General features: G+C 43.0%; 1 protein-coding gene and 1 long non-coding RNA gene across 9 annotated transcripts in view; both read left to right on the forward strand.

Annotated features, from left to right (window-relative positions):
- The first annotated feature begins 5,240 nt into the window (after nucleotides 1–5,240).
- LOC118242497 (uncharacterized) lies at nucleotides 5,241–10,071 on the forward strand. Of its 2 annotated transcripts, none has more exons than XR_004776875.2 (3): nucleotides 5,241–5,328; nucleotides 6,752–6,839; nucleotides 9,638–10,071. It is a non-coding gene; the product is annotated as an uncharacterized LOC118242497 (long non-coding RNA). The 2 variants fall into 2 exon arrangements; XR_014117747.1 differs by having other exon boundaries at nucleotides 5,259–5,324.
- Nucleotides 10,072–11,265: 1,194 nt separating this feature from the next.
- The window catches only part of gria4a (glutamate receptor, ionotropic, AMPA 4a), an 82,902-nt gene continuing 81,667 nt past the window's right edge, over nucleotides 11,266–12,500 (forward strand). For 3 of the 7 annotated variants that reach the window (XR_014117850.1, XM_081699915.1, XM_035534157.2), the window contains exon 1: nucleotides 11,266–11,858. Coding sequence is in view for 6 of the 7 variants with exons in the window: in XM_081699915.1 (XP_081556041.1) it covers nucleotides 11,771–11,858 (88 nt within the window). In the remaining variant the exon portion in view is untranslated. The remainder of the gene's footprint in view (nucleotides 11,859–12,500) is intronic. The other 4 variants (XM_081699913.1, XM_035534155.2, XM_081699914.1 and 1 more) reach the window with 4 other exon arrangements.

Consider the following 12,500-nt stretch of genomic DNA (forward strand, 5'->3'; position numbering starts at 1 on the left):
CCCATTACTCTTGTAAACGTGTACACACCTAATTGAGACGATGTGGATTTCACTACTAAGCTTATATTACAATTACCCAATTTAAACACACATAGTTTGATCTTTAGTGATTAGATCTGTGTATTGGCCCCTACCTGGACCGTTCAGGGCACGCATCCTCACGCCCTTTCTATATTGGCTCAAACTCAAACTCATGTCACACACTGGCTGTATTCATCCCTGGCATTGTTCTATGCACATTAGAAGGAGTTTTTTTTATTGCTCTCATGTCCACTACTCTTATTCTAGATTAGACTACTGTTTATTAGATAAAGAATGTTAAATACAGAATGTTGAATATTCAGCCAGCATAGGCTCAGATCATGCTACCCATATACTAGATTTGTTATTTTCCCTTAACCTCCCCAACCCCCACCTTGGAGACTCAATACTGCACTATGAGTCAATGAAAGCTTTTGCACCTTCTTATCTCAAGGTGCAATGCCCAGTTGATGAATTTATACTGAATAACAGATTTGCAACATTAGAAAAGTTTGGCTTTAGGCTAAAATTCATGGATTCGCTTATCATATGCCTCGCCCAAAGCTTCAGTGACCACACATAATCCACATTTGCAAGTCTTTGTGAATTCCTTCACTCACAGGAGGCAGAAGACAAGTGTGCTACTCAAGCCCACTGATCTTTCCCATAGCTGTAGACCCTCTTGCATTAAAGTTACAATCAACCGCATTCTGTTTATGGCATTCACAGAACAGGAACAGAGCATAAAGTCAGTCTGTATGCTGATGATTTGCTATTATACATATCAGACCCCATTTTCCAAATCCAGTTCTTATTGGAAACGTTGCAAATGTTTGGAGGGTTTTCGGAATACAGACTGAATCTCTCCAGAAGTGAGTGCTTCCCCCTTAACCATCTGGCTCTACAACTAAGAGATGCAGATTTACCTTTTCACGCTGCCAAGTATATAGAAATTAATATCACGCATACCCTGTCTACTCCGTTTAAAGAACATTTCATACCTCTAGTTAAAAAGACTAAAGTCAACCTTCAGAAATGGAGCATTCTCCATCTGTCCCTTTCAAGCAAACGAATCTGCTGCCGAGATTCTTATATCTATCCTAGTGTCTCTCTGTCTTTCTTTTTCCAGAAAGTAGACAAAATAATAATCATTGTTGTGGAATGACAAGATTCGTAAGGAATTTCTTCTGAGGCAGAAAATCCAGGAAAGACTTACCGTGCCCCATCTTGGCACTACATACAGAACCCAGAGGTGGACTGGAGCAGATTGGAATTGCATTCTTACAGTGCCTCTCCCATTCTAGCATTAGTTACAACAAAACTACCTCTTGCTACTTCACAATACACCACATATCCAGTCAGCTCTTTCTCAAGATTTGGGCATAATTCAGACAATTTGTATCTATCTGTAATAATCACGTTTCTTAATGCTAAACATGGCTCCGTCTTTATGGATTTGCAGAAAGTGGGTCTCCGCAGACTCAAAGTCCCTTACAAAGATGAGACTTTTGCCAGTTTCAATTTCTTGTCTACCAAATATGATCTTGCAATCTCCCACTTATTCAACTATTTAGAAATTCAACATGTCATTAGAATGCAGAGCACAACATTCTCAGATTTACCACCAAAATCTGTAATAGATGCCATTTTACACACTCCAGTGCACTTAAAGGGCACAGTACAATGGCTCTTAAAGACACATCACTAGATAAAATGAAATCCAAATGGTTAGAAGAACTTGGAGTGGAGACACCAGATTAGACATGGCAACGTGCCCTGTTTAGAATCAATGGGTCAACACGCAGTGCTCATTTGGGGTTAATCCAATTTAAGACTGTTAATTGTATTTACTACTGTAAGAAGAAGTTGACTAAAATATATTCAAATATGGATTAAATGTGCAATAGATGTCACCATGACAAGGCCAACTTAGTTGAGCTTAGTTGTCCTAAGCTTATGGACCTTTGGCTCCTAGTATATAAAACTTTGTCTGAGGCACTTAAAATGGAACTTTACTAGCTTGTTAAACTGGAAACTAATAGTCCCACCAAAAGCATGATATTGGAGGAAAGACCTGATGCTTTTTCTCAAATTAAATAATCTCTCAGAGGGTCAGTTAAACATTTTTGGGGGGTGGGGGAGATTTAGAAGCCAATATTGTCATATTTTGAAGAATTATCCATCCTTCCTCCGAATTAAATGAAGCTCAATCGTATTAGGCTGAACCCTAAAAAGTAACACCACATTCAAGGTTGCTCAGACAGTCTGTATTTATTACAGCCGCATGCTATTTATTTACTTTATTGTTACTATTTTTACTTACTTTGCTCATTTTTACTTTAATTTACTTTGCAAATGACTTTTTTTACTTACTTTGTAACACTTTGTGTCTGTGTTGTATTCTTGCTTTCATTTAAGACGTCCATATTTGCTGGCTTCTCTCTTTATGCCCTTAGCACACATTCCTGAACTCCTGTCTCTTTTCTGGCGACTTCCTAATGGGAAGCGACCAAAGGTGGAACTACACGCTGAGAGAAGAGAAGAGTCCGGCATGCTGGACAGGGGTGAGATAAAGGGTCCTTTAAGGGGGAGTTTGGCTCGCTCTGCACTTGGCCTGCTCCGTGCACTCTGTGGACTTAAGACTCCAAAAGCAGCACATTCTCCTCCACATGGGAGGAATATTTAACACCACTTTTGTGTGTTTCATTATTGTAATGCATTTTAATTATCCTAATGCACATGTAACATACTACATGAATTACTAGGCTATCCATAGTCTCTCTCTCTCTCTCTCTCTCTCTCTCTCTCTCTCTCTCTCTCTCTCTCTCTCTCCTTTCTTTCTCTCTCTCTCTTCCTTGCTCACTCATGGTGATGAGCACAGACCAAACTACAGAATACTTTATGAAAGCATTGTGTGTGTGTGTGTGTGTGTGTGTGTGCATGTGCATTACAATTGTAATTAGGTCACTCATAAAAGTATCTATAGACACATACATGTCTTGTGCAGAGTAGAGGTGCTGCAGTCAGTTAGTTTCCTATGAAGTCCAGTAGCAGAGCCAAAATAAGTGGGCGTCAGTTACCTGTGGAGTCCAGCAGCAGCACCAGAACAGCTGGGTGTCAGTTCATACCATCAGAAAATACAGAATCACTGAAAATGACTAAAGCGTGACTATAAACGGAGAGAAAACACACACGCACATATTATGACCCCATTATGACACACAGTGTTAGAGACTGTGTTGAAGAGTGTATATAACACAGGTTTAGTGTGCTCTGCCCAGTCACTATTAAAGGCCTGAATATCTGCACCTCACACTGTCTTCACATTAAAGAGCCATGTGGGGAGGGGTCATCTCATTCCAGAGCTCCTTCTGCAGTGTGCTAATGTATTTAACAGAATGTGATCCAGCCAGAACATTTAAATGCCTGCAGACCACACACACACACACACACACACACACACACACACACACACACACAAAGACACACATGTGCGCTCTAATCCTTCACTCTAAATGGATCCTGCCATGACTCCATCTCATATTGGCATGCATGGGTTTGCGTGTGTGCAACGTTGGTGAGGTGTTGATCATTCAGAGATTACAGAGATGAGGGAGCAGTGGAATCAGAGCAGCTGTTGCTGTGTGATTGTGTCCTCGCCCTGAGCCACATGACCTCATTAATCTAACCGTCGCTGTTATTACTTTATAACAGGTGGGAGCTACATTGGAGCAGTCCTGAGGCCGCACAGATGAGCACTACCACATCACAAGAGAAACTGGACTACAAAAAGAAGAGACCCAGCAATGAGCATCAGGTTGAGCTGTATAGAGCTCTTTTTATACAAGTATACAAGTTTTTCACTTTAACTCTAATGCTACACTATGACTTAGGGTGAAGGCATTCACATGCACACACACACACACATACACACACACACACACACGCACGGATGTATGTGAAATTGTGTGGTGTCAATGCTGTAAAAAAAAACTATATAAATATATTTGCCTTACCTTCACACATACCCTTTTGCAAAGACACAAGGAAAAAGGTTGTTTTTTAAACTCAGAAAGCTGCCAGTAACTACCCATTGAGCTTACGCACATACGCACAGAGAGAAAGAAATACCACAGAAGCGTTAATGAGAAAGAAAATGTCAAACGCAAAATGTCTGTGTACGCATGTGTGTGTTTGTGTGTGGGCGTGTGTGTGCATTCACGTGTTTGTGTGTGTGTGTGAATGCAGAAATGCATGTGCATGCATGTGTGTGTTTGTGTGTGGACGTGTGTGTGCATTCATGCGTTCGTGTGTGCGTGTATGCGGAAATGCATGTGCATGCATGTGTGCGTGTGTGTGTGTGTGTGTGCATGCATGTGAATGCCTTCACCCTAAGTCATAGTTTAGCATTAGAGTTAAAGTGAAAAAGTGACTTCCGGCCTACTACATGCTCTCTGGAAAAGCAGAGAATGACAGCTTGCTACTAAAGTCCATTTTCTTCCACACTAAACAGAGCTATTACAGCACATTACTGATCACACATACACATTTCACCAATCACTCCTATGCAAGTAGAAGACACCCTTTGTGTGCGCGTGCGTGTGTGTGTGTATACACGTGTGCATCTGTGCACATACTAGGCTCAGTCCCTCCTACAGCTTATCATTTTCCAGATCTCTGATGAATTCTGGCAGTTATAATTGTGTTTAAAAATAAAAGTGCAGTTTAATTAGGTTCATAAAACATTGTCTAATCACACTCACTCCAAAAAAAAAAGCTGCCACTCAGCAGCTTGGCGGGAAAGCCCTCCGGAGAGATTCTTCCGGATCTGCACCCACTCCGAGAGTAAGGGGAGCTTTCACGGGCAGTTTTTGTCCTGTCTGAACTGGACCGGACTTGGTTGCCATGGAGAATTTAGGGGATGAGGAACATCCTATTCAGAACTCAGAGATTACCCTTAATGCATTGCAGGGGCACGCAGCATGCCTGAGGGACACCCTGCCAAACATCAATCAATTATTCATCCGTTCCTCATTCTGTCTTCCTCCATACACCCCATGCGGTCTGGCTCATCATACATAGTTTAAACTGCACAAAGGGGGGTGTGTGTGTTCGCTACAGACTGGTGAGTGTGTGTGTGGGGGGGGGTGTATGTGTGTGTGTGTGTGTGTTTGCGTGGGCCTTCTGTGGTCTAGTAAAGTCATTCACAAATTCAATTAGTCAGAGCAAGAGAAGAGCAGAAATACACTGTTTCAAGAAAAAGAGACAAGACGGATACAATACTGAACAATCTGTTCGACTCCGTAGGTAAACTGCACTGCTCAGCTACAGAGAATATTTTTAAGAAATGTGTTTTGAAAATGAAGTAATACTATAAGAACTTAGAACACATATACACACACATACACAAACACACACTCACACAAAATCACACACATGCGTACACACAAAGAGCATGTTTAAACACTGGGGTAGTCTGTCTGTATTTGAATATTCATGAGCACCTGCTTTTACTTGGTTGAGAGTTACATCCAAAGACTTACATCCAAGATTACCCACTGCATGTGTGTCTGTGTATTTGGCTGCAAATATGTGTGTGTGTGTGTGTGTGTGTGTGTGTGTGTGTGTGTGTGTGTGTGTGTGTGTGTGTGTGTGTGTGTGTCTCACTGGGGGGTGGGGGGTGGGGTGCTAGCTAAACATGCAGCTGCCACATCAGATGTTTATAATGACATGCTAATGGTGTTAGTGTAGTGAAGGATAATAGTTGATGGGTTTGGTTGTGAGTTTAGTGTGTGAGGGAGGGGAGTGTTTGTGTGTGTGTGTGTGTATGTGTGTGTGTGTGCAAGTATGTGCGCGCTTGTGTGTGCTATGCTAGTTAATGGCTGATGGCTTGACAGAGCGTTTGTCTGTTCATCTATGTGTGTGTGTGTGTGTGTGTGTGTGTGTGTGTGTGTGTGTGTGTGTTTGTGTGTGTGTGTTTGCAATGCTAGGTAATGGGTTATGGCTTGATAGAGCACATATCTGTGACGTACGGTGTCACAAAACACAACACCATGCAAAAGTAATAATGTAATACAACGACGCACAATTTACTGAGCATGAATAACAACACAGTGCAAAGCAGTTGCTCAGGAAGAATAACAGCACAATACAATCTACTGAGCAGAAGCAATCACACAATACAGCCTAGAATAACAACTATCACGGCACAGCCCCCTCCTCCTAGACATGTCTGTGTGATCTTGTGTGTGTGTGTGTGTGTGTGTGTGTGTGTGTGTGTGCGCGCATGGCCACACCCCTCCCTTTTTAGTTGGTTATGTGTTACACCTGTCCCTTCCTGTGGTAGTCATTCCTTGTCAGTGTTTAACACTGTGTTATGGCAGTTTTATGCTATATTCAGCTGCCTTCTTGTGTTCAGAGTGTGTTATTTGCTAGCTATGTTTTAACCCTGTGTTGTGCTTCGTGTTTTACGTTTGTTCTTTGTTACATGTCAAAGTAAACATCTGTTTGTTTGGTTTTTTTTAACGACAGAAACCGAATCTCTGTCTCTCTGTCGGAGAGATTTATAAGGTTGGTTATGACATCTCTAGCCAGCATGGAGCTGGAGGGGAATACCCTCTTTCATCTTAATGAATGAATGAAGGTTTACAGGACTGGAGGTTATGAGAGTGTTGACCTTACTGATACTGTAACTTAACTCTATTACTGCATGCTTCTGTCCTACAAACAGACGTACTGTTACTGTCACTGATCTCTTCCTGCTGTAGAGATGGAGACATGGTTACTCTCACCATTACTGCTACTGCTTGGAGTAACCGGTGAGTAAAGAGTAACAAAAACAATTTTTACACAAGTGCTGTTACTCCAGGGAGAACCTGCCTGAATAGGATGGTGAACTTATTTAAAATATACTTGTTTAAAAGAGGTTTGGAGGTCTGGTTAAGAGTTAGCAACTGCATGTACAGAAAAGCATGTGAGCTGTTATACCCACAGATATGCACATTGAATGTGTATAGTGTGTATAATGTTCTTTAAAAGTACTTATATTTAGAGTGAATAGTCTGTTCTTTTTTTTCCTTTGGTGGACTCAATGCTGTTCTTTTCTTGTGTTTTATTACTGCACCATGTACTTTAATGAACACTCTTTTTCCAAGATATGGTATCTTCTAAACAAAAAAGCATTTTCTCACCTGTACTGTACTATCTTAACTGCTGTATCTTTTTAACTGACACTGCACACTCTCAAATTGTTAAACACGCTCTGCCCATAAAACACTGCCCAGCACACCTTGGTAACACATACTACCTAACCTACACTGCCCAACACAGAGCCCACTATCTCAAACACACTCGCAACACTTATCCCCACAAACACTGACTTTGCAGGGCCTAACACACACTCGTACAGCTCTGCATGTCTGGGTTCTTGCACGCATGCATGTTGGGATAATCACCAGATGCTCACCCACATTTGTGCCCTTATATATGACATGTGTGTTTATTAGTGTGTTTGTGTTGAATAGATAAGCTGTGAGAATAACAACACAACACGACACAGTATACTCACAACAGCACAACACACCAAACCGCCTTATAGCAGGTCTAATTTCTCTGGTCCAATCAGCTGCCTCGGTGCCTCAGATTGGGCGTTTACCTGGGTTGTATCTTCAGACTCCTCAGAATTGGCGTAACATCATAATCGCCACATCGTTTCCCAACGTGACGTTATCAACAGCACTATAAAGGATTACAGAAAACAGATGAACTCTTGAAGAATAAACCTGAGTGCCAAATGAGAGCATTTACCCCAGTAGATTAAGGCAGGCTTTCTATAGAATACTGCTTCAATTACTATGCACAGGTTAGGGTTTCCCCTGCACAGGTTAGGGTTTCCCCTGACTTACCACAACTAGTTCGGCTGATTCCAGAACCCCTCATGATATGATTTGCGCACGCTAAAGCAGAGGTAACACTACACCCCGCAGTGGTTGGGTTCTTTGGGACTTGAGTTTGGAACCTTTTTAAAGTCCTGTGTGTAGAACTGAATAGCTGTGTTAAATGAGATTGCAAGCATTGAACGCTGAAAGATTCATTCAGGTGTAGGACACTCCTAACCTTCCACTAATGAACATTTGAACTTCTCACCCATCGACTGGCTTCCATGTTATTGACCGGCTTCTGGACTATTGATCATTAAAGCCCTTGAGATGTGTTCATGGAGCAAGCACTGGAAGCATCGGGTGGTGAACACATTCTCGAGCACATTTTCATTCCTCTGCACCATCTCTATGAAGCAAGACTTGGGGACAGTTGCTGCAATACATCCCTGTCTCACTGTGGTAGGAGTAAAATAACTCACTGCATGATTACAGCAAGACTCACTATCTACATATCTTACAGAGTCGCATCATTATACCCATCACTATGAAAGTGACTGCGCTCTGTCACTGAAATGTTCGTGTCATTACAGTTCAGTACCGCGAGATTCAGGCCACTGCAGTTTATGTCTCTGGGACTCACTACAGCAGCATGTGGTGCACAGTTACAGAGGGAGAGTTAAATTACTGGTGTGTCAGGTGTCTTTTCTAGTGATTTGTTGTCAGTCTTTTAATGCAGTCGTTTACAGTTCCTTTTTGTTTTGAAGGCTTTTTTGTATTCTGCCTTGCCTTCACACTTAGTGGTATTTAAGGGTCACTGAGTCATTCAGTCATAAACGTCCCTCTTTCTGCTGCTGAAACTCTCCACTGTTGCTTCGGCAGTATGCTTGGGCACTTCGACCTGCTACAAAGGGAAGCACATTCCAGAAGGAGGCATTTGGTCAGCTCTGTGCACTTAAGATGCCTCTGTACACCACGGAACTCCTGTTGTTGCTGTTGGCAGTCGTATCAACATTAAAGACTGATGAGCCGGTTCATCTGCCAGCCATGCATGCCCAGGCTGTGACACCATCCTCTGCTAGCTTCTGCAGAGGAAAAAAAAGATAGCAGTTTACAAGCTACTTTAATGTTACAGTAACTATATATATATATATATATATATATATATATATATATATACACACACACACACACACACACACACACACACACACACACACACACACACACACACACACACCCCTAAATGGCACACCTGCAGTTAGCCACAGGAAGGACCACGAGAAATCAGTCAGTTCTCCTGAGTCATGTTTAAACAGTCATGATGTGCTCTGGTGTCTGTAATAAAACAGTAGTTCTTTCAGGAAACAGATGCTGCAGTGTTCAGCCAGGCTTTGATTACTTAGTCAGTGATCCTTGGGGAACTAGTTCACAATAACAGCAATGGCACACTCTCCACAGGAAAGGATGGGTTCTGGGTCTTGGAAATTTACTACGCTTACAAAGTTTATCTCCAACTCTGCTCCCGGACATCTAGCACCCTGCAGAGCATGGCGCCAGCCCAGTTCTTGAAGATTTAGCAACTTCTGCTTACCTCCAGAGTTGCCCCTAAAACTCTATCACCTCACAGGGCTCAGTTTCAACCCAGACATCTACTGTCTGTGCTCCTGAGCATATTAAAAGTGGGCTTTACTGTTTGCTGAAATGCATTCTGATCTTTTTTTGAAATGCACTTTTAGATGCCCTGAACATTTTGGAACACTCCGCACATGCTGCCGTGGATACAGGGGAACTCGGCTTCAGCTGGTCTGGCATGCGCTGCCGTGGTTACAGTGAAATTCTGCTTCATTGGAGCCTACAAGCACTACCACAGTAACAGTGGAATTCTGTCTGTATGCAGTGTTGTGGTTACAGCGGTAACACGTAATGTATTCATTTAACTTTCAGTCCAACATCTGTCTCTTTTCATCTATCAAATGTAGCATTTAGTTCCAGTGGTATATTTTCATTCAAATATCAAATTAAATTTTGGGAACAAACTGAGCCATTAAGGGACAAAATACTGTGAAATAGGTTGTGTTTCCTTCAGCTCTGTTTAGTAGAATAAACATGTAACCCTGATTGTAAAACATACTTTTAATACTGGAAGCATTGAAAGCATGTACAAACAATTTAATGCTATTGAACAAGTGCAATTTCTCTTTTGTTAAAAACAATATTTATTGTTTGCAGACAAAGTCAAAACTCACTAACCAGTTTTTAGGCACTGAAAGTGAGCATATCAAAGATTTTTTAATATCTGGGTTTTTTGGGGATTTTTTTGGCGGGTGGGGGTGGGGTTGTTTTGTTTGCTTGTTTGCAGTACGTTTTGCATATAACCACTTGGTAAAAATGCTACTTGAATGGTCTGTGTTAAATGGAGTGTGCTGGGTATTTTCCTATTTCAACGCAACTCAGCGCTAAGTACATCGCGTGTGGCTGCACGTTGCACGGATGAGGGATTAACCTGTAAACACTGGCAACGCTCATCGGAAATTTCGCAGGTTTGTATTCAGGACCGCGGACAGCGACGGCGGGGTGCAAGCGCCGTTTGTACTCCGCATTGGCTTTTTTACAACTTCAACAAGGTTACCTCACACATCGCCTTAACCGCCACGGAGATTTAAATCTTTAAAGAAAACGAGTCTTCGTCATCCATCTGTCACTTCAACTGGAGGTCGTAACGATTATGAATGGGCTGTGAAACACAGCTGCGGTTTCCCGCGCTCTCGCTCATCACCGCACGCGCTGTGTGCCGTGGAGACCCCTCTCCTGTGGTCGTCTCATGCTGTAGCGCGCCGCAGGAGCCGGTCAACAGCAATAAAAACAGTGATCGTATATCACACCAAAAATAAATAAATAAAGGTGACAAGATAAAAATATGACATTTTCGTATTATCATAAACCATTCTGAACCATCGGAATTTCTTTGGAATAAAATGGCATAATGGCAGGTTAAATTCACAGAACTGTTGCAGTTTAAAAGGATTATATTAGTTCTGTGGAGCGAATGAAACTATCCGTGCTCCCGCTCTGGGTCATCCTCTGCACTGGTTCATCGTGAGCATCGGGGATTGTTTCTCGCGTTTTCTATTGGAAACTAGGAGATGGATGTGTCTGGTAGGCGAAAACGTGGAAAACAAGTTATGAACTATCTTAGAGAGAGCCACTACAGTGATATTATCTGTACTAAAGGTGCGCTAAGGGTACACGTGGGTCTGGCAGTGGGGAGCATCATAAAGCGAGCAGATACGCGTCTTCTGCATTCATCCGAAAACCAACGTGCCCCACGAACCTGTCGCTAAAATAATCCATCAAGCACGCTTGGTTGTTAAGAGTGAAGCTGGAATGCTTGCAGCAACGCACCAAGCACGGTTGGTTATTAACAGTGAAGCTGTGATGCTCGCAGCAACGCGAGTCGGGAGGAGGTAGAGTCGTAACGGAGAGCCGCGTGGGCCGTCGCAAAATCAGTAAGAAAGAAACTGGAGAGTTTAAACCTAAAGATACGGTTGAGAGAGAAAAGAGAGCGAGAGCGCATGTCTGATGTGCAGCCTCTAGAGTAGACGCTCCTTACCAGTGGCCTCTCTCTCTCTCTCTCTCTCTCTCTCTCACTCACTCACTCACTCTCTCCTTCTCTCCTTACATGTGTAACGTTTAGCGAGCCGGCCAGAGCTCCTCTCTTATGACTGTGGATAGTGAGGGCGCAGACGTCGCCAGACGTGATGTGTTAAAACTCATGTGAATATCTCCATTGTTTTTCTTTTTTTGTTCCTCTCGCGCTGCCCGCGTGCCGCCCTCCTCGATGTCTCCCAACAGTTTTTAATTGAGCCAGAATGCGGATTATTTTGTCAGCGCTCCTCTCACTGTTCTCCGGGCTGTGGGGGCTAGCTCAGGGGGCTTTCCCCAGCAGCGTTCAAATTGGTAAGTAAACCCAATTAAATAGCACACACACACACACACACACACACACACCTCATGCCTCACGTCACTTTCTGTGGCACGCTGTAATATCTGTGTGTCCATTTCCGCTTGTGTGTTTGAAAGGATTTGAATGATTCATCTGAGTCGCCAAAAGCGCCAAGCATCCGAAAACGCATTCCGGAGGCGTTCAGTTTCAGTATAGGAGGTTCTTTTAAATGTGATTTCACGTGCTTTATATACAGAGAAAGAAACAGAAGTTCGCGCAAGTAAAATATCTGCCATGCTGCCAAGCTGTGTCCTCTGTCAGCGCTGTGCTGCTAAGGGCGTCCTGCGCGCTCATAAATGTTTTAGCGCTTCCGTTCCATTCGGTTTCAAAGCGCCACTGCAGTATTCTCTCTCTCTCTCTCTCTCTCTCTCTCTCTCTCTCTCTCTCTCTCTCTCTCTCTCTCTCCCTGATGGATTGTGTTGTAACGGTATGGGATGTCCACTTTGCTCACCGTCACGGTGCTGATAGACTCAGATCAAACTTTGCCATCTCATAACATCTGCGGCTCAGCGTTCCATTAATTTTGCCAAGCCCCCGCCTCGCATCTCTGTTTGCCTTTCATAGGCGCGCTCGTGCGCGCGCCTCAGCGCGCGCGC

Source organism: Electrophorus electricus, chromosome 17 (assembly GCF_041902795.1).
Source record: "Electrophorus electricus isolate QZ-2024a chromosome 17, ASM4190279v1, whole genome shotgun sequence".
Classification (NCBI taxonomy): domain Eukaryota; kingdom Metazoa; phylum Chordata; class Actinopteri; order Gymnotiformes; family Gymnotidae; genus Electrophorus; species Electrophorus electricus.